This window comes from Sinocyclocheilus grahami, unplaced genomic scaffold (genome assembly GCF_001515645.1).
Source record: "Sinocyclocheilus grahami isolate Dianchi unplaced genomic scaffold, SAMN03320097.WGS_v1.1 scaffold419.1, whole genome shotgun sequence".
NCBI lineage: Eukaryota > Metazoa > Chordata > Actinopteri > Cypriniformes > Cyprinidae > Sinocyclocheilus > Sinocyclocheilus grahami.
In genome coordinates, this window is record NW_015505598.1 from 438,244 (window position 1) to 465,899 (window position 27,656).

At 40.4% G+C, this 27,656-nt stretch overlaps 1 protein-coding gene and 1 long non-coding RNA gene across 2 annotated transcripts in view; both read right to left on the minus strand.

Moving 5' to 3' along the window:
- The window catches only part of LOC107551227 (elastin-like), a 40,028-nt gene extending 16,721 nt beyond the window's left edge, over nucleotides 1-23,307 (minus strand). The window contains exons 1-4 of the mRNA XM_016232769.1: nucleotides 23,004-23,307; nucleotides 12,046-12,123; nucleotides 11,703-11,741; nucleotides 11,073-11,135 (exon numbers count right to left, since the gene is read on the minus strand). Coding sequence (XP_016088255.1) covers nucleotides 11,073-11,135; nucleotides 11,703-11,741; nucleotides 12,046-12,123; nucleotides 23,004-23,079 — 256 coding nt within the window. The 5' untranslated portion in view covers nucleotides 23,080-23,307. The remainder of the gene's footprint in view (nucleotides 1-11,072; nucleotides 11,136-11,702; nucleotides 11,742-12,045; nucleotides 12,124-23,003) is intronic.
- LOC107551281 (uncharacterized) lies at nucleotides 9,324-10,369 on the minus strand. Its single transcript, XR_001604747.1, has 2 exons — nucleotides 9,600-10,369; nucleotides 9,324-9,397 (listed from the first exon to the last, which is right to left on the minus strand). It is a non-coding gene; the product is annotated as an uncharacterized lncRNA (long non-coding RNA).
- Nucleotides 23,308-27,656: the final 4,349 nt, after the last annotated feature.

The following is a 27,656-nucleotide window of genomic DNA, read 5'->3' on the forward strand; positions in this document are numbered from 1 at the left end:
AGTATAGGTAAACATTTTAAATGGGAGGGATTTTGAAGAACTTAAGGTTCAGTTATTGTGAAGTCATCACGGTTATTGTGAAGTACTGTCCAGTGCTTTTGAGTATCCCTACCAAAAAATGGTACTGGTAATGTCTGAAAAAAAAACAAAAAAACATGGTACTTTTTTTTTGACAGCTTATTAGTAGTGTCAGAAACCTCATGAATATTATGTTAGGATCAGGTTTCCTGCTGTTGCTTGTTGAAGTAAACTGTTCTAATTGAAAATGTAAATGTGTTAATTTTTCATCTGCACCACCCTGATTCACTAATTGACCATGCACCACACTAATCTATGCTCGCTCTATTGGTAAAAACATGCTTCAACTTTCCAATTTTATCCCTTGTTTCTTGGCCACTGTGGGAGGTGTTGATGCAATATTCCGACGCGTGCAAAGCACCATAAATAGATTCATAAAGGCTTGTTGAAGTTCCAAACAATAACTGAAGTTTATTGTTCCAAAATTAACTTGAATTGCAACATAAAACAAACAAACAACTTAAAGGCTAATTGCAGGCTTGTTGCACCATGCCATCTTAGCTCCATGCGCACGGTCGAAAGACTGTATGCTCTCGCACCAGCGCCCCCCTCCTGTCAGGGGTGGCATATCCTTTTAAACATTTTTCCCTTCACACCTATAGAGGGCACACACTCAGAGAAATAAACAACATTAACAATATAGCAGCAAACTAATATATAAGTGAACATATAGAAAAATTAAATAAGATAATAAGTATGGCTCCTACACCCGGCCCCTAATTGAGGGTTTAAGCATCAATTACAATAAATTAAATGTAAATGGAGCCAAATACGCATCTACAAGGAGAAATAATACTCATCTTTTAATCTTCATCCAGTCGTTCTAAGATTCAGTTCTAGTTTTCTGCATCTTCTAACAGCAGGCAAAGTTTGGTAATAGGTCTTTCCAAGAAACCAGTCTTTGTCTTAAGTTTAACAGTTCTTATGAGTCCTTTGGAATCAGGTAAAACTTCTGTTACTCTTCCAATAGGCCACGATCCACGAGGTGCTGAACTGTCCACAACTAGGACAATATCTCCCTTCTGCAGTCCTCTTTTAGCAGTAAACCATTTTTGTCGTTCCTGTAGTAATGGTAAGTACTCTTGGGACCACCTCTTCCAAAACAGGTCAGCTAAAAATTGTACTTGCCTCCATCGACGTCTGATGTATACATCTGACTTCTGAAACAGTTATGTTGCATGCCAAATGACCATCAGTTGTGCATACACACAAAAACCTGCACGAAGTGTTAACATGCCACAGATATAGCTATTATACTAATCTAAAACAGGCCAGCTGGATACATTACAGCTTGACTGCAACTAGATTTTCACCAGCCAGTGCAACAATACTAGGCAAAATTAAATGAACTTCAGAGCTTTGTATGGATGTATGTGGATGATGAATGTGAATTTCCACTGATTTCTGAGAATATCAAATAGTCATTTGTTATACACTGAACAAAATTATAAACGCAACACTTTTGTTTTTGCCCCCATTTTTCATGAGCTGAACTCAAAGATCTAAGACTTTTTCTATGTACACAAAAGTCCTATTTCTCTCAAATATTGTTCACAAATCTGTCTAAATCTGTGTTAGTGAGCACTTCTCCTTTGCCGAGATAATCCATCCACCTCACAGGTGTGGCATATCAAGATGCTGATTAGACAGCATGATTATTGCACAGGTGTGCCTTAGGCTGATGCCTTAGCATCTTCACCGCCAAGATTGTCTGAGACCAGCCACCCGGACAGCTGCTGCAACAATCGGTTTGCATAACCAAAGAATTTCTGCACAAACTGTCAGAAACCGTCTCAGGGAAGCTCATCTGCATGCTCGTCGTCCTCATTGGGGTCTCGACCTGACTGCAGTTCGTTATCATAACCGACTTAAGAGGGGAAATGCTCACATTCGATGGCGTCTGGCACTTTGGAGAGGTGTTCTCTTCACAGATGAATCCCGGTTTTCACTGTACAGGGCAGATGGCAGACAGCGTGTATAGCGTCGTGTGGGTGAGCGGTTTGCTGATGTCAACATTGTGGATCGAGTGGCCCATGGTGGCGGTGGGGATATGGTATGGGCAGGCGTATGGTATGGACAAAGAACACAGGTGCATTTTATTGATGGCATTTTGAATGCACAGAGATACCGTGACGAGATCCTGAGGCCCATTGTTGTGCTATTCATCCTCATGTTGCAGCATGATAATGCACGGCCCCATGTTGCAAGGATCTGTACATAAGTCCTGGAAGCTGAAAACATCCCAGTTCTTGCATGGCCAGCATACACACTGGACATGTCCCCCATTGAGCATGTTTGGGATGCTCTGGATCGGTGTATACGACAGCGTGTTCCAGTTCCTGCCAATATCCAGCAACTTCGCACAGCCAATGAAGAGGAGTGGATCAACATTCCACAGGCCACAATCAGCAACCTGATCAACTCTATGCGAAGGAGATGTGTTGCACTGCTTGAGGCAAATGGTGGTCACACCAGATACTGACTGGTTTTCGGACCCCCCCGGACCCCCCAATACAGTAAAACTGCACATTTTAGAGTGGCCTTTTATTGTGGCTAGCCTAAGGCACACCTGTGCAATAATCATGCGGTCTAATCAGCATCTTGATATGCCACACCTGTGAGGTGGATGGATTATCTCGGCAAAGGAGAAGTGCTCACTAACACAGATTTAGACAGATTTGTTAACAATATTTGAGAGAAATAGGCCTTTTGTGTACATAGAAAAAGTCTTAGATCTTTGAGTTCAGCTCATGAAAAATGGGGTCAAAAACAAAAGTGTTGCGTTTATAATTTTGTTCAGTGTATAAGATAAGTTGTTTGGTATTGTTCACCATTCTAGCAGATAGTGGAAAGATGCCATCTCTTTGTCTTCATAAAAGATGAAAAATGTAATGCAGCTCTCTCTCTCCTGTGATGTCTGAAGGATTTCTTTCAAGCAAGACTTACAACAACTACGCATGGTAACATTTGGAGATTATAACAGATGTGTCAAGTTTGAAATGATCAAGACAGCAACAAGTCTTCAATTTTCAAAGCATGTGGCCATCCAATCCGTCTTGGGCTCAGGCATGCGTTTGTAGAGCTGGGTGCCAATCATGTGAATGACTGGTGTAAACACATTCCATATGAGAAAGAACTATTCATCAATGATTTCATTTTGAATAAAAACACCATTTGAACAGAGTCCAAATGAGAGCCGGATTGTTAAAAGCAGCAGATAGAGGGAGTCAGGAGTACGGAGCAGAAGCAAAGCTTAATCCACACCCACAAACCCCCTCCAACCCTTTACCCGTCCTCGCTGGAGTAGCTGGACAAGCCTGAAGATTTAATTTAAGAGAGCAGAGAATTCCGTGGCCCTTGTCCATGTAACTGACGGCAACTGCAGTGAACCGACTACAGCATCCTGGAATTCATATGGCACGGAGGTCCTGTGAGATTATTGGAAGGATTTCAGGCCCAGTCATTTCCACTGATCTGTGAGCTTGAGATACCTCATGAACCCAACAGCAAGTAAAAGGCCAGTTACCAAATTAAAGAAACAAATTAAAGACATAAAGACAAAAAAAGCCAGTTCTTCTGTTAGATGGTCCAAAGATGACATCAACAACTGCACGCTGGCTCATTCGCTCTCGGCCTCGACAGTCAGTTAAGTAGCCACATTGAAATTTGGGTGCAAGCTGTTTTAGCTATGGACAGAAATACATTGTTGGCTGGCAGAGGGTCTCTAGATCTTTGTGTCCAGAACTGTGAAAGTTTGCATTCTGGGTGCATTCCTATACTGCTAAAATAAGTCAAAATAATGCTACTTCTTTTCAACACAGAGTCAATTTGTTCAGGATTCTTGAAGGGATTCTCCAGCTCCACGTCACATTCTGTAGATATGATATGCTTTGGAAAAGCTGTGGTTGAATCTGGTTCATAGGCCATTTAAGGTCACCTAAAGAGAGCTATGCAATTTATAATTGGCAACCAGGAGATATTTTGCAGTGTTTTAGTAGCAAGTGGTGTTGCTACTAAATCAATCCACCAATCTGTCAATCCACCTATAGCCAATGTCGCATTGTGTATTAATTTTCAAGCATAGTCCAGCAAAATTTAGATAACAGCAAAAGAGGTCTGATGCAGGATTTCATAATAGCAAGACTTACCTAAATCTTCAATGTGGTTCTACAAGCACTAGTATTTCCTCAGGAAATGCTAATCTAGTTATCGATATGCTGTTGTTTTTCCCTTCATTGGACGTGAAAGCAAAATATTACCATATGTCCCCTACTGTGTCCAGTATCATTTTGGACGATAGATCCTCCCAAAGGGAGCAGGTGTTTGCACAGGAAAGAAAGTAATGTACTGCCATATGAACGGATCCAATTTACATGTGATTGTGAAACAATCCATTGTAACAATATCAGCAAGTCTCATTGCCCCAGTGAGATTTTCTAAAACATGACTCATTTGTACTGAGTTCTCCCTTATGTCACTGAGGAAAAGCCATATCTGCTACTGAAACAGTTTTTTTTACTGCCCTGTTTACTGTCATTCACTTTAAAGTGTACCTGAATATTTAATAAACTTTGACTATGTAGGTCTATGGTAACTATTGCGGAGTTTGGTGAACGTGTACGACTTTAACATAACCCGCTTGCAAGCTGTTTAATCAAAATCACTGTTGACAACCCAACACTGACATCATGGCTTCATTTCAAGACATCATTTGTCACAAACAAAAAGACATGCTTACAAAATGTTTATGTAGGTTTTATGACAGAGTGCACCGGGGTGAAACGCCATCTGCTTCTGTCAAGTTTTATTTCTCGTGCGATTCCAGAAATATGCCACAAACACCGTATCATCCCCCTAGGCAGAACGTGAACATATCGCCACCGGATGGGTTCACGGTGCAGTCAGAGCTGGCACAGACCGCTTGATCATTTATTTCTATTATTTATCACATCTCAAAGAACGGTATTGTGCAAATCAAAGTCAAAAATGTCAATGCAAGAGTCAACTGTGGCAGTCTGATCAGTTGGCGATGTGTGAAACATGTCCCAGATGGCTCGCATATGCATGGGGTTTGTGCACGCTGAATACTTTTCTGACAAGTCAGGGCTGAGATATGATACAACCAATAAACAGAGCTCACATAAGCTCTCCACTCTTGCTCCTGACAGACCTCAGGGATATCAGAGTACTTTTGTGTTGACTCTAAATCAGGGGTGCCCAATGCTGTTCGTGAAGATTGACCTTCCTGTTCAGTGCCAGCCCTTCTCTAACAAACCTGTCTGTGATTATTAAAGGTCCCAGGAGATCTTAATTGGCTGGTTCAGGTGTGTTTGCATAGGGTTAGAGCTGAACTTTGCAGGAAGGTAGATCTCCAGGATTGGGCATCCTGGTTCTAGTACAGTGGTTTCCATCCTGAATCAGATCCTCAGCTCATTAGTAGAGAGTCGAAGACCTGAAATGGAAATGTTGGGGCTCCAGGAACGAGGTTAGGAACCACAGCACTAGAATGTGTGTGTACTGTATGTCCCTTACAGAACAATACTGTGACAGGACCATGGTACTGTTATGGTATCAGATGGTAGGTAATACAGTGGTTCTTTGACCAACAAAACATCATAGTACGATTGTGTATGCTCAAAACAGTGGTAGTACCATGGTACATGTCCAAAAAACTGCAGTAAATATGTTTTATCAGGTGTTCTCTGTATCCATGCACAGTGCAAGTTTAATGTAATGGGAAAAGCATTGTCAAGAATAAGTCTTTGAAACTGTATTTGGGGAATAACCTCCTTGTATGTTTACATTACTGCTCTTCCCCCCGCCTAATTTATTGCATCCACATTGCATTGAGAAAAGAAGTCCAATCTGAGACAATAAAGATCTGTTGCCTTCTTCCCCTCTTCTTCCCCTCCATGTTTCCTCTGTTATTTATTTCCAGCATCACACATCTCTTCTTCCATTAAGGATGCATCTTTGTGTTTTATGGCTGCATGTGTCACCGAAAGGTTCTTCATTCAGGAAGTGAACTAAGAAGAAAGGACTTCTTGTTTTATGCTAAATCATACTCTAAAAGTAGAACGCTGTTATGATGATGACCACATTGTGGTGAACAGTGTTTTTTTGGAACAGCGCTCCTCCAAAACGGTTGCGCAAGACTGGTGAAACAAAACGCAATCTTCTGCATCTTGAAAATATTCGCCTCTGACAACATAAACAGACAAGCATCTCATCGGACGTGAGAATGAACTACAAGGACTTGTTTGCATATTGTGCGCACCTGGGGACGAGCACATGAAGTGATGCGTGGCTCCCAGGGGAGTTGAAGGATATCAGCTTTGACTCAGTGACATGAAGATGGGCCCTTATTCACAATCAGAGGCCAGAAGCGAGCAGTTTGAGGACAGGTCTGAGCCCACTAATGAAAAGCACATGTGCTTCACAAGACTCTCTGGCTATTCCCAGCTCATCTGCCTGGCCCACACCCTTCATTCTCTCTGCATTCAGCCCTCGCTCCCTTTCAAGTCTGAAACAAACTGGATCCTCTCACTGAGACAACATAGAAAAGCATGTGGAAAGCAAAACCTGACATACTGTCTTAGGGTTGTGCTGCTCTGGTTTCTGTACAGATCAAAACAAAGTCTGCTTTTGAGATCAGGTGACTAAATAAAATGCAGCTGCCTGTTTAGCCATTGCAGAATTAATCCAATAAATTCAATGTGAAAAGTCTTGTGAGTCAAATCTTTTCTCGTCACCTCCAATCTAGCCATGATGTTTATGAGATCGATCTCACGCACACGAAGAAAAATGTCCACAGTCTCACGACATGCAAGCTAACCGTTTGTGACAAGAAGTTGCCCAACATTTGTGCAAAATAAGGCTTTTTGTGCGGAGTTGGCAGCGACAAGCGACACAGAATCCACCTTTGCTTCAGGTGCCGGGACTAGCAGATAATTTCCAAAAGTCCTCCCCAAATTCAACAGCTCATCACAGCAATGATGACAGGCCTCACAATTAGCTTTGTTTTACAAGGGCTCGCTTGAGACAAGCTCGTAACTCACATCACTTGTCTCAGCCATCACCTTGCTTTAATTAAACACCAGGTATCTTTTCGCAGTCGAGGTGTTCATAGGGGTGGCCAGTTTAGATATTTTTCAATGCTGTTTGCGATGGTTTATAAGGGATCCTTATAAAAATGTATTGTGTACAAGGAGACTTGGGTACAGCTATAAACCACGGTGTTGTGCTATCAGGCATTTTAATCATATACACATACTTTGACTTTTGATAGCAAATACTATGCCATTATAAAATGGTTATGACTTCTTACAGTAGAGCAGATGTCTTACAGTAGAGCAGATGATGAGGGGAAGCAAACGGTTTTCATAAATTTTGTAATCTATGCTATAAAGCAGGGTTCCTCAAATCTTGCCCTGGAGGTCCAATGCGCTGCAGAGTTTAGCTCCAACCCTGCTTCTATTTCTGTATATAGTACATTATTCAATTTTTTTTTTTTTTTATTATATTCGTTTTATATTACATCCCTACTGTGTTATTCCTATGTATGTCTACACTATCATGTATGTCTGCACTATGTTTGTACTTTCTTCTACACTGGAAGCTCCTGTCGTCAAGTCAAATTCCTTGTGTGTGTAAACATACTTGGTAATAAAGCTCTTCTGATTCTGATTTCAGTGTATTTAAGGAAAACATTTTATCAGTGGCACTTACCACAAATAGATGTCTAAATACTAAAATAAAAAGTAATAAATATATTTAGCATTAATACATATACTATGCTGATTTGTCCACCAGAATAAAGTAAATATTACAGGATCTTAAAAAAATGTTTAAAATATTTTCCAATCTCACTCCGTTCTGGCTGCCGAGTATTGTATGCGCTTATCGCCCACAATGATAGCTACTCTACAGAGCCCGCTTTAGCTTCCTAGCCCAGCCCAGCCCAGCCTAGTCTTGCCTTGTCTGTTTTCTCGGTTTTTGATCTGTGCCTGTTTTCTAGGATTTATCCCTTTAGTCTCGCCCTTGTGATCCTGTTCGCCAATCGTTGACCTACACTAGCCCTAGCACTATTCTTGTGTCTTGCCCGCCATATACCTGTTTGCCACCGTTTGACCCTGCCTGTGTTTCTGACCTCCTCTGATGTTAATAAAGCTTGCAGATGGATCCGCACGTCTCACGTCTTGTCAGCCCCGTAACAGTATGTGTCTCTTTAAATGTACATTAACCTTAATTTTGCCATCTTAGAGGGCCAAAGACGTATAGGACATTTGAAAAATATGCATGTAATGTTCTGAAGCTGGCAACCTGTAACTTCTCAGTGGTTAGTTTGTGAAGGGTTGGATAGGAGACCTGGGAATGCTTATTCTTAGTTAATGAACAGTTTTGAGTTAGACCTTAAGAATTTTACACTTGATAGAATTTGATTGTACTTAAAATGGGTTTAAGATTGGGGACCATCACAAAGAGTTTAGTATGCAGTCTCTTTATTCTGGAAGTTTTTTTTATACAATTGAGGGATAGATGGACCTAACAACCAATCAAAGCCACCAGCTGTGGTTTCTATGGCAACCCTCAGACCAATGGCATGAGCTCAATCTTTTTTAAAGAGCACTTCTTTGGAGGAGGGCTACAAATAACAACAATGATTGACTGCTTTATTATTTATGCTACTATAATCGTGTTGTCTCTTTGGGTATAGTGTTATGGCATGTAAATTTAGAGAGCATGGGATTTGTCTGCTGTCATTGTGGTTTGTTTGTTGGTGGTCAAGATCACTGCATACCAGAAACAAAATCCAGTCGCATGATGTCATAAACAGACTGTGTTCATCAAATAAATCACCAATCCTATCACTTCATGCAAACCCTCAGAACCCAAGACATTGCTCGAGTCATGCTCTACACTATAATGTTCTATAATAATGACCAAACTATTTTGTTATTTTGCGTGGAATGATCTACACACATTTATTTTGATTGTTACTGTTGCAATGCACATTTGCTTTATTCATATGGATGTGATTTGCAGTGTGTAATTTTCTTAGATTCACCTGTGGATAGAGGCACAAGCTGACAGATTGAATATCAATAAATCTATTCTAATACTGCAGTCATAACTATAGTTTCGAGTTGCCCGGCTGCATGTGTCTGTTTACTTATGATGGATTCTTAACATTCTAAAACAAAGTTACCATGATCCAGTAAGAATGTGCAGAGTTTATTTATTTATTTTTTAGTTTGGGAACATGCTAAATCTGAGCATTGGAATTGAAGTATAGTAACATGTGTAAGAGTACTACAGTCTCGTGCTTAGATCGAAGAGTCATCCGTTTAAATATAGGATCATGACTGAATAAATGAACACACAAGCGACAGGGAGTGTGTGCAGCTGGGTGGTTAATGAATGAATGACTGATAGAATTCTGTGCAAATCTGTGCCAGCAGGGCTCTGCAGAAAGACACGCAGATTTGCATGCATCCACGGCCTGAATGAAATACAGGAACACACAGCCACGAGCCATTCTGAATTTGGCCAACTGAATTGCAGGGACCGAGCCTATTCAGACACTGCCTTACAGCCAATCTAATCTCAAATGCGTTTATTCGTCTTATCTGCGGACTGCGTTCATGCTAGGTCATGTGTTGCGCATCAGCTAGATGTGAGGCCTGGGGTCTGAACGTGTCTGCTTCCCTCAGAACTGCTAAGCATTTTTACCTCAAAGATGAAAAGCGAAAGATTAGACAATTATCTCCTGCTTCGCTCCAACAAACGCAGCCAAAGACAACTTCCACTGCAAAATCTGATATCGGGGAGTTTATAAGCTCTTTCAGAGTGAAAAGGTCTTTCTCAGAGGAGCCAGTGAGCTGCTCCAAAGTTTATCGAGCCTGGCTATATTTGTTTAATTCCTTATCTCTCCAAACATGTCGCTGGAATCAGCACTGCTTTAGGAAATTCAATTATACCCGAACGGTGCTAATGCACCAATAGTGCTCGGTTTGACAGAGAAAGCAACAATATTTATATTATGGTATCAGAATGAGTCCAGTTGCACTTGGTAGGCGCCAAGATTTCCACTTATTGTATTGTGCGTGTTCCAATAACACATTCAGCACTGCTGCCCCATTGTTTGAGTAGTACTGATGTAAGTTTACACTCATTAAATCAGCTCGTGGACAAGGGTGCTGGGATGAAAACGATCAGGTCGCCCACTCATTTCACCAAAAAAGGATATTCCATGGCAAAACCATTTCACACCAGATATTGTAGTATGCTTATACTGATGAGCTTTGGGCACTGGGACTAATGCTCTATTGAGATTTCTTATTTGAATCATTGCCAAAATTCTCAGTGTGCTTACCTGGTTTAGGAGGTTTTCAACCAGCTCCTAATAAGGGGGCGCTTTTTGGTAATTGTTTGTTTGAGTGAATTTCTTCCAGTGCCAATTCATTTGTATAATTTTTGGTAATACTGATAGCATTTGTTTGGGTTTGTTTTCAAAATAAATGAACACTTTTTTAAATCAAGGAATTGTTACAAATATTTCTATTTCAAATAAATGTTGCTCTTTTGAACTTTCTATTCATCTGTGAATTCTGAAAAATAAAATGTGTCACGGTTTCCATAAAAACATTCAGCAGCACAACTGTTAATAATCAATGAAAAGAAATGTTTCTTGAGCAGCACATCAGCATATTATACTGATTTCTGAAGATCATGTGGCACTGAAGACTGGAGTAATGATGCTGAAAATACAGCTTTGATCAAAGGAATCAATTGCATATTAACATTCACTGAATTCACATTCAGACACCCCCTTTTTTGAAGGTTAGTGATACAAATTTCATGACATTACACTGGCATGCTACATTTTATATTTGTAATTGCTGTGAAAAGGGACATCTTTTTATTGCTTTGCTAATTAAGTAAATGCATGCAAACGAATTTAACTAGTATGGATGACCTTGAAGGGCTCTTACCAGCTCCATAACCTCCAGCCCCTAAAGCTCCTGTCTGAGTCCCAGCAGCACCTCCATATCCTCCTGCTGAACAAGAGATTGCTTCATTAGCATCCGTCTCACGCTCATAACATGCTTTATCTGAGTCCACACGAGCAGCATGCTTTCAACTTCCTCACAGCATTTGCACATGGCGAGATGTGACTTCGCCAACTGCCACACAAATGGACTTTGACTTTTATGGCAGTTTTATAAGTAATGACAGCTCACCCCCCACCCAGTTCTCAACAAAAACAAAGCAATTTAACAATTCATTGTTGACTCTTGCCTTAATATACTGTAGGTATATCCATGTGGGTTTACAGTGATTTTGAATTTAAAGGACATAATTTAGAAAAACAATATTCTAATTTAAGGAGGATTGGAACAAGGTGCTTCTACTGCAGCCAAACACATTCATGAATCTGGCTGATTGATCATTGGGCTCTTTGGATGGTTGGCTGGTTGATTGAATTAATGAATAGGTGAGTAAAGGAGCAGATGATAAAATGAGTCAGTGAGGTCTGAAGGATGGGAAACAATACATGATTCTGGTCTCAGTGGTCTCAAATCACTTCTAGAGTGTTTATGGTCAAAGCAAAATGATCTTACCTGCTGCTTTTGCTGCTTTGTATTGGGACGTCCCAGCACCTGTTAAAACCAGTACGAGTTAGAGCCCTGTCAGTGCAGATGAGTTCACATCTTGTCAAGTGTAAGATGAAGATGGTTCAGCTTTACTCTCAGACACCACAAAGCGTGTGAAATGCATCTAGTCTTTGGAAGACTTTCAAGAGTTTTATTGAGACTAGCAAGTAAACAAGATATTCACTTTCAAGTGTGCATAACGTGAGTAGCATCAGATTGTTGTATGTGAAATCCATTCCGAGCTCTGACTGAAATCAACTGTCATGGCCAGTGTCATTACTTCATTTGGCATGGCTGTAGTTGGTTATACCTGGGTAAAATCCAGCACCTGGTAACAATCCAGCACCTCCTGGTCCTGCTCCAGCTGAACCCGGTGGCACATACACCCCTGAAACAGAAAAACATGCGTCGTCAGGATCTGTCTTTCATGTTTCCCAACCCCAACCCTAACAGACACGCAAGGAGAAGAATTCAGACAAAAGCCACGTCTCTGAGGAAATCTGATTCTGAAGGCCTTGAAAGGCATTTCTCTGGACATCTAGCTGATGTCAGTCACTCCTCATGAGTTCGGGAATCGCACACGGCCTTCAAGTGAAGTCTTTGAAATGAACTCATTTTCATTTCACATTTTTTTCTCAATTGTTTTCTTCCCTGACAAAACAGGATGCTTTAAAGCGCTAATGTGTGGCGTTATGTGTGAAACTGATGCTTTGTCATCCTTGTGCTGCAACAAAGGATGATATAGTGGATGTAGTTGTAGCACAAGCCTTATAAACCAGCTAAATGAGTGGTATTTTACATTCATGCATTAAGCAGATGCATTTATCCAAAGCCACTTACAAAAAAGGAACGAAACAATTCGTCAAAGAGCCAACAATATTTGTATGCAATGTCAGGATCATTAGACAATTAGATTAGAAAGCAAGCTAGAGAAGAGGAGAAATGCTTAGAGAAAAACCGAGTGCATGCATGTAAGCTGGTTAACTGCTTGTGGAAAGTGCTTTTTCCTGAAAGCTTTGTCCTTATTTTTCATCTGCAGTATACTAAATGTGTACACACTAAATGCTATGCACATTCAACTTAATCACAAACTTATTTTGATTGTGAAACAAATTTGTTAACCTGAACTAATCAAGTGCTTCGTAAATGAGAAATCACAAACCCCTAGAGGTTCATGATGGAACTGCGTCCCTGTCAAAAACAAATACAGACTTTACCTGCAAATACATGAATGAGTTTGTATTTATTGTTCACTATATTTATTGAAATATTAATAACAAAAGATAGCAATTTTGTGATGTCATGACTGTTTGTTTGTTTGTTTGTTTTGGAAAAGCACTACAGTATTTCCATGTATTCTTTCATGGAAAGGTTAGTCTCATGTCGTGGGCTACAGTGCATGGGCTCAGGAAAGGCTCACAATGGGTGGGCCGGAGGGTACAATGCTTTACGACTGCTAACAGCCTCCCAGGAGGTCTTGTTAGCCCAGGCATCAATTATGAAGTTACATTTCGAAGCCAGACCCGGTTTGCATCACAAAATTGTGATGGAGAATGTGAACAGACCCTCCAATGACAAAGATTTTTAATAGCTTTTGCATGTTCCTCGAAGGCCATTTAACCAAATCCATATGTCCCAGCTTCTTTGGTGTTTATTAGCAGCAATGCAGTAAGCATGGAATTTTATTATGCAGTTGCACGAATACCCTGTCATTATTCAGTAAAGGATTATACATGCTCTATTTTCATTATTATTATTATTTTGGGGCCTGCAAAAAAAATAAAAAGCCACTCAAGACCAGTGTTCTCATGTGAAAGAGAAAGCCACACATGGGAAGAATCACTCACAGTCGGCAGATCAGAGATTAAAACTACAAGAGCAAGCTGTGAACTGCCCTGGCATTGACTTGCAGATGAGGCAGTGAAGAAATGGAACAACGATCTTTAATAAGCTAGTGGAAAGTTCACTTCACACGCTTTGCAAGTACAGAACATTATCTCACAGGTACATAACATGATTAGGGGTGATAAATGTTTAGTCTGAGGCAGGCTACACTTTTGCTGTTGGACAAAAAAAAACCTTCAGCTTACAAGTTGGGTTTTCATTTACTTTCAAATTGGTGCAAGTTTTCTGAAAGAAGCTTGAATGAAATGATTAAATTTGTGTGCTGCATGTGTCTTTATGACTTACTGCTGATATCAGTAACAGTAAACTGTACTTTATCACATTATTTCGAAGACTTCACTATTTATAGTGTGTAATGCAGTAGAAAATCATTTTAAATGCTAACATCAGTCAATTTGGCATCTGCAATCAGCTGTCTATCTTAATAACATTAATATTCATAGAGGTAAAATGCAATGATATCACAAGAAATTCATATTATCCTTTCATGTTATATGAACTTACTATGCTGGTATGAAATCATCTAGGTCTTTAGGGATAGCAAATCAATATTGGACATTTTCAATGATTGCTACTGTATTGGAATTTTCCTGAGATTTTCAGGCAAATTAAATTGTTTCCTTAAAATGACTCAAAAGAAATGGATGGTAAATGATTGAATTTTCCATTCAATAAAATAACATTTAGGTATCAAGGAATTATTCTTAATTAAATTTTTTTTTTAAAGACAACGTTTAACAACGCTTTATTTATACAGTAGTCTGTGATAATGTGTGCATATACAATCCAGTGGTATGTTTCTGTTAAAACTACACATTTAATTCCCTTTACAGTGGAAATGTTGCTGTTTAAAGTCAGGTAAAGTTATCTGAAGAATTAGCGTCTAATGTAAGTGAAGCACACACATGCGTGTCAGACAATGAGTGCGGTGGAACATTTGAGCGAACGGATGACGTGATACTGATCTGCACTGAAAACATCACCACCTTTCGGCCGATTGGTGAGCGCAGAGTGAAGCTCCGCCCTCTGAACACACTCTGGACAGGAAGTGTCCGATCACTACGGTAACCATGTCACAGCCTCGTATCAGCATCAGACAGAGGATTTCCTGTCTCCGTGTGAGTGGTGAGAGCAGAGTTGTTCTCAGATACCTGTCTGCAACAAGCTGCTAGCGTCTACAGCGAGTCGGCCGTCCTCAGTGACCGCTGCGGTACAGCCTCATCTGAACCTCTCTCAGAGGAAACCAGAATTACCACATGATCAAATGCAAATATGCTTTAAGTACGCTGTTTAAATGTACCTTTTGCTGATTAACTGAAGATGTAGACAAACACAGCTCATATTTTCCACTTTGTCAAGTGCTTAAATCAGTCCAGTAGCTCCTTATATTTAGTCAGTCATGCTTTGCTTTACGTCCAATAGTTAATGACTTTAGCCGTACTTATTGCGTTCAGTGCTTTCGTGCAGTTGAACAAAAAGCTATTATGAATGCTTGTACAAATCTGAGCTACCAGTAGATCTAGAAGTTGGCATCAGGACAGTTTTGTGTTTAAAGAAGAAAAAGCGTGATATATATGACGGCAGTCATAGTCCAGTGCAACTGCTGTTTTGCCTTCTCATTAAGGCCCTTCATAAAGGTACAGATTTATTAAGGAATCTCTGATGAAACGCTGTGATTTTTGGGACATCTACATAATATCAGTAACGTAATTCATAAGGTTATAAATGTAATAAAGCTTTGAATGGTGGCTTAATTGACGCACAGGGAATCATTAAGGCTGTTTTGGTGACTTGTTTGGCAAATAAATGACTGGTATTAAATTCACACGTTCTCTATGTGGGACGACTTGATTCCCCTCCAGGTCATGGCTAATTAACACATTAATGAAGGCATGACTCAGAGCACCACGCTCCATTGCAAATGATTGACAGTTTCAGCTTACAGCGTTGCTTGGAACATATTAGTTTGTTGATGAGAATGTTTCTTCTATTTATTTAATACTTTCTTAAGTCTTAAAAAAGCTGTAAGGCCAATTAAAGGGAGTAGTTATGAAAGAGCAGTTAGGAATTTTGCAACACCGTTGCAGTTGTGCATGCAATAAATCATGCTGACATGTGAAATCATGCACCTTTACTTATTTACTAATTCCTTTATTTAAATGTGATACTGCGTCAAAGCTGAAATCTGAAAGAGATTTGACATGACTAACTGATTAAATACTGACATTTTAAAAACGGATTCAAACAGATAAAAAGTCATAGCAGACAGAAGCATGAAAATTACACTGTGACACAAATAAACACTTATTTTGAACTTCTCTGTTCATAGTGACTTCTGCATGCAGAATCTAGACAATCACTACAATTGATCAGTTTCAATTGTAGTGATTGTCTACAATTGAAACTGATCAATTCAAATGATTTAGTAAAAAAATCCAAACTTGTGATTGATCATGTAAGTACATACAGTATAAAGTGTCTATTTATTTAATACTTTCTTAAGTCTTAAAAAAGCTGTAAGGCCAATTAAAGGGAGTAGTTATGAAAGAGCAGTTAGGAATTTTGCAACACCGTTGCAGTTGTGCATGCAATAAATCATGCTGACATGTGAAATCATGCACCTTTACTTATTTACTAATTCCTTTATTTAAATGTGATACTGCGTCAAAGCTGAAATCTGAAAGAGATTTGACATGACTAACTGATTAAATACTGACATTTTAAAAACTGATTCAAACAGATAAAAAGTCATAGCAGACAGAAGCATGAAAATTACACTGTGACACAAATAAACACTTATTTTGAACTTCTCTGTTCATAGTGACTTCTGCTGCAGTGCCTGGGGGGCAGTTGGGGGTTCGGTGCCTTGCTCACGGGCACCTCAGTCGTGGTATTGAAGTACATTCACTCCCCCCACCTACAATCCCTGCCGGTATGTGCTCATTTACAGGGTTTGCAGCTTATACTGTATGTACTTACATGATCAATTAGGTGTTGCAAAATGTGAGCCTGACGCACTGAGGATTTTGTTGTTGTTGTTGTTAATCATTAAATGTACTGATTGCGTAGCTTTATTTACATTAATGATTTTGAACTCAAGGACTGCACGCTTTGCTGAGCATGTGGTAGGTGAACCTACATTTTGTCAGATCTTGACACTAGATTTCCATTTTGAAGAAAATAAAAAGGAGGATGATGAACGGCTGAAGGATGTGAGCCTGAGAATTAGAAAAGTAAATCTCTGTGATGAGAAACACCCTTCCCTGCTTTTCTTCTCCTGGACACGAGCCGAGCTGCAGTGCGGAGACAGCGTTAACTTTGAGGAATGTAAAGGCAAATAAACATATGATGCACCGACTGTCCTCCATTCTTCAAGTCGCTTGAAAGTCAAGATGGAAGTCTGATTTGCTTCTATTCTCTCTTGGTTGAGAAGGTAAACGATACAGACAGAAATAGGCGCTCCCTTTTCTTTTTCCATATATCAGCACCAGCCTCCTCCAGAAAGATCTCATCCAGCAAGATTAGAAAGGCTTGAATTTTGTAAACAGCATTAGCAGAAGCACACGTTGGTTGGTTTGTCTTTAATAGGAATGGATTTGCCATTAGACATGCTTTACAGATTTCATTCGGAAGAGAAACACCACAGCTTCCATAGCTCAAGTAAAGAGTGAGCTGATTGTTCCAATGTTTCCAACCAAAATCATAATCATAATAATGAGGAATAGTGTGAGAGAGGATGCTGTTTATGCAAAAACTTGTAAATGTGTCATACAAAAACATATTTAATGAACCATTTCTGGACACTTTGCATCAAGTCTTAAGAACGATTATGTCATACTGTTCCCTGAAACCCAAACTATACAGTTTTAACACAGTACTGGTTTAACGTAATTAGAACATATGCTGTCACTGAAAACACACAAGTGTGATTTATTGTGAACTCTCATTTCTCGGATGTGGTCAACTTTCTTTTTATTGCTGGCTAAATATCATATTCATACATGCAAATGGAAAATAAAATGTAAGCCCTCCTTTAATATATTTCTTAGTGAGTTTGTGAAAATATCTCTTTTAAAACAAAATAGAAGCAAAATATTATATTCAATATTGTTGTTGTTAGTGTAATCATTATTATTATTTATGGTGGATGTGCCTTAGGTTGCTGGTTGTTCCCTGTCGTTTACAATTTGCAATAAAGAAAAAAAAAGGATAAGCCACCTTGATTATATTCCAGGCTCACTCTGTGGTCTTCTGCATTATGACTGAATGAAGACCAGATATCAGATCAAGCTTTAATCCCATGACCAAGCACATTCCAGTCAGAAACCATGTCCATGTCCTCTCCCGACTAGAGTCTGTCTCTGACGTTGGCTGGTATGATAGCTATCCGGGCTGGTTTCGGAACAAATGATCTGGTTTAAGTGCAGGTCTTTGTTTAAATCTTGGCTCCGTCTTCTCTCAGTGGAAGTAGACAGGACTCTCACTTTGACATTTACCCTCACTGGAATTTGTGGTTATAGACCAAATAACATTCTAATGTGCTGTGACATCGAGTATCGGTTCTATACAGTTTTAGGACATAAGAGCTGTATTATGAAGAGGTGAACAGCTTTATCAGACAAAATTGCTTTTACTATAAATAAGACCATTGAAGCTGTCATTAACCTGCTTGAATTGCTGTTAACACCACTATGAACAGAGATAAGCATGCTAAGCACTCCCATCCATACGTGTAAACAAAACCTAAATAAGACTGGTCCAAACTCAAGAGCACTCTAAAGAGCTTGATTTTAAATTGAAACTCACATTACATACGGTCCGCAACAGCTTGCATTAAGCAGACCAGCCTTAATATCTGGTGATTTCCCAGCAATGCCATCCTGTGATGGGCCGGCGACTGCTGGCTATATGAGTGTGTGGCAAGTGAGCTGTGTTTCAAAATGCCAAAGATACGGGAGATAAACTGTCAGATCTGTTAGCGGCCTCAGACTGTGAATGAGGGGAGGTATAAATTAATGTAGCTAAATGAAGCCGCTTATCTTTGCTAGCATTCCTACATAGCCACTGCCAACACTGCAGGAGCCCAATCGAGCGTGGTGTTGAGAGCTGAGGTCATAATAAAGCGCTCTAGAGAGGCCTTCTCTCTGCAGGCCTGCACTATTCTCTCTATACAAGGCCGCTTAGAGCGTATCACATCAGTCAACAAGTACATATGCTGGATAGCTAACTGGAGAGCAGGAAACATGGGAGGTATTTCAGGCTACCAGAACCAGAGGTTCAGATGGGATGGGTAAGATTCATATGTTGAACTATGGTTTTGCTCAGACCTGCTCTGCTACTTTCTGTGGTGTGCATCTGTTATTAGGGCTGCGACGATAAATCGATGCAGAATCGACCGATCTTCTGAATGCATTGCAGTTCTCTCTGGAATTGATTCTGAGTGCAGATTTTAACAGCAGATTGGGCTCTAATCTAGTTTTTATCCGGACACTCAAATGCTCATGAAGAAGAGCGCTTGTGCGTTCAGCTGAGTCTGTAATTTCACCTCGGCTCAGAATGATTTTATGACACGAGATTAATGCAAACACAGCCCACTGTGAACACCCTTGTAATTTGCTTCAAACTTTTCGAATTTTATGAATGATTATTTTAGGTTCAAGTGTGTATAAGGATTTGGAAACAAGCAGAGTACGGCTGTTTCTAAAGCATGCAGTGCCATCTGCTGTTCAAAACTAAGCTTAGGATCCACTCGAGAAAGAATTGCGATGCATTTGGAAAATTTCAGAATCTATATCATTTCTTGATTCGTGATGCATCGATTTATTTTCCCAGCCCTATCTGTTATCCTTAAAAAAATCTCACTATATAGCTGGTCTCCAGCATATGCATTAGATGCTGATGTCCTTAACAAGTACAGTTTTGCTGGTGGAAATCATGGTTCTGGTGCCACCAGCTGGACCAGCACATAAACCGGCCTTAATGCATGAAAAGCATCATATGCATTGTCTATCACAGCCATTACAGTGTTAACAGCAACTCCAGTCAGCAGACAGCATGGCAAACACTCCGTTCTAATCAATCAACACGCCACTAGACATACCACGAGACATTAATTCCTTTCAGGCGAGTACAGCCAGCTCTGGAAAACAAGATCTCCAGGATGGAGTCCAGAGAGGCGCTCCCAGCACACATTTGCCATAAAGCACCTCTGGAGGAGTCACTAATCAGATTGGGAATTCGTGGATGGGGAGGGTGGGCAATTTGTCATAATCCCATCTGACGGTGGAGGTGTGCCATCTGATCTGGCAGTGATTTCATACACCTTCAAGCAGAGCCAGCTGAGTGTCAATGAGGAGGAGACCTAATGGATTGAACTCCTCTGATGTTCTGAGCCAGAAACTTACGCCAAGTAGTGCCTTTTAAAATGCGCCCTCCTTATTTCAAGCTTTTGTGTGCGAAAGGCTTCTTAATTCTTACAAGACCAGAAGGAGGCAAGACCTCGCTTTCCTTTCCTTTCATCTGGCCCTCCTCTCATAGCCTGCTTGTCATTAATCGTAGTTGTCATAAAACAGCCTAATTATTTTGGCTGCAGGAGTGAGACCTGGGGCCCGTTTGCCACACAGTGCCAAACTGGAAGCATCTGCACTAATAGCCAACCAACAATGGTGTTTGAAGGGCACTGTTTCCCGATACCGTGCACAAAATGATTGACTGTCATACACTTACACGTATGACAGACTTCTGAGTGATAAATTACCACAGGAGGGTATTGGAGAGTGAAAGGGAAAGCTGATATGTGATAATTGGTACTTCCACCGAGGGCTTTCCATTGTGTATGATGTGACTGCCAACTGCATAGGGAGGCTTACACAATCGATCAACAGTTTAGATACACTAGTCGTAATGCCAGCTCCAATAAAGCAAACAACTCTGGGATCCCACAAGATCATTACTCAACAACAACATTTATTGCATACTTGTAACACTATATGGTTTAACATGAAGTCTCACGTTGGGTGCTCTTGTGCCCTTCAATAAAGCTTTCAAGGGGTCAAAGTAGTGCATGATATGAGCCTTTTGGCTCCAAAATGACATTCCTTAAGCTCCGACAGGGGCTGTTCCATATGTCAGAACTGCCACCATTTAGCAGGAATGGAAGAAGAGAGACATTTAGGCTTTGCTTAAACCATCACAGTAACAGCAATGTGTCTGGTGACATAGTAACTTCCCAAGGCCCTGAAATTCCCACCTGCCCCATAACTCACTCACACCAGTAGAGAAAACATTCCACCTGCATGAGCCATCCAAACAGACTCACAGGCTCTGAACTTTGAATTTCAGATGAAAATTTTGGTAACTGTCCAGTACAGAGGTCATTTGATAACAATGCACCCAGAAAGCAATGGGTTCATTGTGCACAGGACTGAAAAAACCTCTCTATGGGGTAATGGGAGATGACTTTAGGCTGAATGTTTGTATTAGCTCTGTCCTACAAACAGCGTTGCCTTTTGCTTAGCATTGGCTTTGGAGACGAATTGATAAATGCATGCTGAGAGGGTGAAATGTAATTTTAAAAACACTTTCCCCATTCACAGCCTTGACAGTTTTCACTTTCGGCACGCAAATATCGCAGGTGCCCTACAGACAGGCCTGAGTCGTAAAGACCAACGATTTGTCATGGAGCTTGAGATGTATGGAGGAAATAGCTGAGCTGTTTTATGGCCTCCAATACAATTATTAAAATGAACAAAGCAGACTGCTGAAATTAAGATGCGGTCCTGATGGCTTTTATGGAAAACATATCACAATTACAAATCCTCACAGGCAACAAGAGCAGTATTTCTCCGAAAATAAATTCATTCAGCATCAGTGAGACGGTGCAGAGAGAGCTCTCTTTTAGAAGCAGCCTGGAAACACATACATCAACAAGTGCCGATTAAAGTATTTTTGTGAAAATAAATAAATCATTGTGAAATACTCTGGCTTTGTTTGGAAACTGGGAACAGACCCCCACTTCCTTTCCAATCACGACTAAACATTGCACAGACGCACATCCAAGAACATCAAAACAACTGCAATTTAATGATGGGGCCAAAAAATGAGTTGGAGATTTTTTGACTTCTCCGTCTTCCACACCACAGTTTGCCTTGGTACTTGCAAAGCCATGTTCTGAGAGCAGAGCGCAGCCAAAGACAGCGACCTAATGGGCACTTGCACGGCTCACTGGACATCGATGTCCACCGGGAAGGTTTTTTATTTGTCAAGTCTACACAAGCTGACAGAAAGAGTCCATCTGTAGTCTTCTGAAATTCAGTATGCATGAGCTGTGTTTTCGATTAACAAACTCATCACAACCCTCCCCATCAGCTAAGCAAAGCACTCTACGATCGAGGGGAATTACCTTCAAGAGAAACAGCTCTCACCACATTCATATTCCCAGTCGAGCACTCTGGCACAAGACTGTGGAGAACTTAAACTAACATCTGTAGCTGAGTTAACGTTTATGATATTTAGTTGTAAAATCTCTGCAGTCCGCATTTGCTAGTTAGTACTACAGTATTTGCAAGCTTGAATTCTTTGAATTTGATTGCAAAAGACTGGACACTGCAGTTTAACTTGATGGTGTAAACTGCCTAAACAAACATTTGAATGCATGATAATCACAAAAGTATATGAAGTGAATGTATATTAACCACAAAAGTTTAATATGGGAATCCTGTGACTTCTTAGACTTTTTAAGCTAACTAAAGCACAGATTGTATCATATCATTATTTACTCACAGAAATGTCTTCTCAGCAATAAAACATCCTTCTTTTGGTTTAAAAATGACCTGGATGTTGTTAGGGAAAAGCAAAACATACTCGAATGTGGATCATGTGAATGTCACCACACTGAATGTTTCCCATTAATGTGGACCAGATTCCTCAGTAAACATGGATTGGGTAATGCTCAAGATCTGAGGGACGCCTCTGAATTACTATAGATTTTAAAAAATATATATTTTTTAGTTATGCATCTTAGGGCTTGTATAAGATTGCTTTGTAATCGTCTGTGTCATGTCAGCATGCCAGGCACAGGTAAATGTAATGAAACTCATTACACTGAATGTATGGCTGTTTGCATGTTATTAGTATCCTATCAGTATCCTCCGGTGAAAATGCACGACTACAATCAGTAGTAAACATGACCACCTGCAGCGCCCATCGATTGCACAAGTTCTCCAGCTTCACTTTCTGCACAGTGCACACTTCAGGTTTCTACAAAATGTGCAGAAAAAAGCACTTGGGAAGCCCACAGTGTCCCTTCTATGCCAGTAATTCTTCCCAGGATCTCCTATACGAGCCATCAAAGTGCACACCTACCTCCTTGCAGCGAAGGACTCAGCTGTATAGTGAGGAAGAATCCGAGAAGGAGCAACGCAACCCTCCTGTTAGCCATCTCGCCCCAAAATGCACTGGCCCTCCCCGAATCAGCTGGTTTTATTCTCTAAGAGCTAATTACCACTTCAAAAATGTCTCAAAAAAATGAAGAGGGGAGGAAAAAAGAAAATGATACTGGACACGACGTAATTAGGAAAGGGCAAAGCCTTTGGTTCGATGGATCATTGCACTTTTTTCTCTTCTATGTCTGTTGTTGCTGTTTTTATTCTGGTCACTCCTGCCAAAAAAGCTGAGTGCTGCCAGAGAAAGAAAGAGAGTGAGAGAGAGAGAGAGAGAAATAGAAAGAGACATGCAGGGAGGAAAGTCAGGAGAGAGGGGAGGGAAGAGAAGGACGAGAGAGAACAGGAGAGACAGGGAGAGCGAGAGACACACTTTCCCACTCTCTCGTCCAAGAGGAATTTCACTGTCTTGCCAGACATTTGCATGGACTTTAAGAGGACTTCACTTTTTTATGTGAGCAGAGGAGTAAAACAAAATCAGTACTCGGATAATGATGTTCACTCCGTCGCTGGGTTTCTTCTTTACAACTCACACACATCACATCGATCCTCAAGTAGTTACAACAATTCTCATGCCTGTAAAATGACGAGTGTTTTTTTCCAGTGGCTGCTCAGTCAAGGGAAACTTGACCGATGTCTGTCTAAGAGACTTGGGGGAAATTAAGCCCATTGTTCTGAGAAGGGCATGTCGAATGCTTTGAAATGCATCTGTTACACCTGCCAGGAATAACTGTACTGACACTCATTACACATGAAAGTGTGACTGCTTGCATATTACCTCTAATAAAAGACCTTCGTGAAGCATTTCAAAAATGCACACAAACTTGTTGCAAGCTGAAAACAAAATTAGACATTAATGGGTCGGGTAAAAAAGAAAGAAAGAAGAGCAACGCTTGCTCAAAAGAGAAAAAATCTGGGCATGCTACAAGAAAGCAATCATTTTCATAAATATGAGCATTGTGTGCTTGTAACGAGTGAACGAGAGTCAACAGAAAAAGAGACAATTGATGGGACGGAGAGATGCTCTGGGATGGACAAACTCAGTACAGTTCAGCTACTGCACTCTTCCCAACCCCAATCCTGAGATCACTGCCAACCCTACATTCACAGCGAGTATTTAGCCTGAGTGTATGTGCTTCTCACATACTTATTACCTACAATCCAAAGCAGGGATAGGCAATGTCGGTCCTGGAGTGCCGTTGTCCTGCAGAGTTTCGCTTCAACCCTAATCAAACACACCTGAACAAGCTAATCAATGTCTTTAGGATCACTAAAGCTACAGGCAGGTGAGTTTTGTTTCAGGGTTGGAGCTAAACTCTGCAGGACAGTGGCACTCCAGGACCAATGTTGCCTATCCCTGATCTAAAGACATGTCTCTAGCAGAGACATACATACAGGACTCCAGCCAGTTCGAGATGGCCTGAATCAAAAGGAAAATTAAAACCTCTCAAAGAAAGCTGTATTAAAGCAACACACCCTGCTCTATGTGGCACATACAGTATATGCAATGTGTATTATTTATTCCTTTAACTAAGATGATGACTTATTAGACTGTGACAATTAAGGCTGTTGGTCACATGCAAAATCTCCATGGACTAGGTGATGTGCCACAGTATCGTCCAAAAAAAACAAAAACGTATAGCTTAAGTCCAAGTTTTGTTAGTTTTTTTCCGTCTTTTTCAGGCCTTCAAAGCATGATGAAGATGATTTTCTCAAGGAAGCTTTGTCTCCACAGATTTGAATGGCTCCAGTGTAATTTTTCCCAGAAATGACGTAAGATGGAAAGAAGGGGGTCACATCTACATCCTTGCTGCTAATGAAACAGATAGATAAAGACACACAGACAGACAGATAGACAGAGAGTGGATTTGAGTTTTTAATCAACAAGCCACATAAATGTAAAGATTTTTTTTCCCAACAGAACTTGAACTTAACACCATTTCAGGACATTTATTTACATGTCTGCAGTAGATTTACCCTCTGATACACGGTGTTCACTAGACAGATCTTTAAAAGCCTTTTTAGCCATTCTATACAAACATGATTACACTGTAACACATTTCCACCAACTTCAACTTAAAAACCTTTAGTTTTTAATTGCCTTTAGTTGCTTTCTCATACTTTTATTATCAAACTTGCTGTACAAGTGATTTCATCTTAAATTATATTAAACTGAAAATCTAAGTTGAAATTTGTTAAATAATTTTGTGAGTTAAATGTAATGGGGAAAAAAACAGTCTACTGTAGGGCTGGGCTATCACCAGCAAAGTCCCGATATGATACGTATCACGATACATAGGCTACGATACGATACGTATCACGATACATGACTGTACTGAATTTCACCTCAGCAGAATTGAGAAAAACAGCTGTTTATTAACCACTGCTTACTATAGTGCAATTTCTAACTATTGGCAGATCAGGCAGCTGACCTCTGCATTATGAAGTGCCACTATAACTGTACCACAGTACAATATAGGTAATGGCATATGTTTCATGTTTACATTGTGCACTCCCCACCAGGTACAATATCCTGATTGTTTGCATCTTGTTTTTAAGCCCATAAATAATAATGTACTTGTTCTAATAAATTTATATTGTAATGTACTCATTCTAATATATTTAAAAAATAATTTACATTGCTGGTAGGTTATCATCTAAACTAACGCGCTGTCTTCACTGTATCTAACACACACACGCTCAAGGCTGATTTATACTCGAGCGTCGAACTTTCCGCGCAGCTCCGCTTCCGATGCACGAGTTCAAAGCGACTCTAGCTGAACATGCACGTCTGTGCCAGCATTTGTGTTAAACTGAAGCAGTTTGATGTTAAGTGCAGTCACACACACAGATCACGCTGCGGCCGCACTCAGACATTCAGGAACAAACTTTTTAGCTCTGCCCCGCAGTTTGATCAACTAAATAGCTTAATCGCTCAAGAGCTACATAATCTTTCTCAACAAGGAGCTGGTAGCATCATTGTTTCTAAAGGAATTAAAGCCACAGCTTCACTGTTAATAGAGAAACGCGGCAAAACGGTGGTAATTCATACATACACAGCCTCTCTCTCTCTGTGTCATAAATGAACAGTTGATGAATCACACTTTTCTGAGAATAGATTATTGAAGTGAAGATGCTAAACTGCAAGCTAACCGCTGTTTTCAGAAAGCAAGCGCATTTATCCACAGTTGAGAGAGAGCGTGTGCACATGGTTGCCAGGCTGATAAAGATAAGTAGCACACTTAGCAGATATTTCCGTCTCTTTATATCAGGCAACCCAGTTGTGTTCCTCTGTGGCCAGATTAAACCTTGTTTTAGCCTATATATGCTCTAGTCATTCTTTTTAAAAAACCTTGCAATTTTCTACTCAATGTTAAATGTTGTAAAATTTTAAACAAATTAAGCGCGGTCCACTGCTGCACACGTGCCACAGTATCGATACAGCTGGCCCTCGTATCGTCAAATCTCTGTGACGATACATCGTCGTATCGATATTTTGAACACAGCACTAGTCTACTGTATGTTGCCATGACGTATTGATCATGACTTACTTACAGTGTATACGGTATACTATTATCTTACACCCAAAACATTGTTGCAGAGATGCAAACAGGTAAGGGGGAACAGGGGGCATGCTCCACATGGAATTTTTTTTTAAGATAGTTGTTTTACATCCTGATTTGTAGTTACTTTAAGGTATTTTTAAAAATATTTTTTTTTACCTTATATGTCCAAAACTATTTAAAAAATATAAATAAATAAATAAATAAAATAAAATAAATAATAAATAAATAACATCTTGTTGCAACATTTGACTAAAATCAAGATTTAATATATTTGGTAAAAACGTCTCAGGTTACATATGTAACCATGGTTCCCTGAGTAGGGAACGAGACACTGCGTCCTCTAGGGGTCGCTATGGGGAACGCCTCGTCATGGCCCGTGTCTGAAGCATACATTGAAAAAACACCAACAACACGTTGGCCGGCGACAGCCATGACGTCACTACCGGTGCGACTATAGTATAAATAGGCGCAGGGAGAACACATCATCCACTTCTTCGTCTAAAGCTTGCATCCGCAGCATGGCAGGACGCCTAGAGGACGCAGTGTCCTGTGCCCTACTCAGGGAACCATGGTTACATAAGTAACCTGAGACGTTCCCTTTCAAGGGAACTTTGAACTGCGTCCTCTAGGGGTCGCTATGGGGAACGGTATACCCACGCCACCATGCTGAGGGGAGTGCATGCCAGAACCATGGCGAGCACTAAGTACCAACTCTACCATAGCCATGGGAGTTGCCCCTGGGACGTTAAGACGGCTGTTAGTGACATTATTCCCTATGGCCAAAGAATTCAGAATTCAGAATTCAGAAAGGAGTAGCGTGCTCATAGGTAACCCTTTGATAAAGGGGAGCACTGCTAGACGCTACCACAAGGACAGCCCACGGAGCGAGGAATCCAACTCCTCAGAAGGGAGAGAATTCAAACGCTCGAAAGAAAGCACCATGCTCATAATAACCCTCAATGGTGAGGGGAGCGATGCTTCAAAAGTGTGTCAACAGAGACACACTAGAC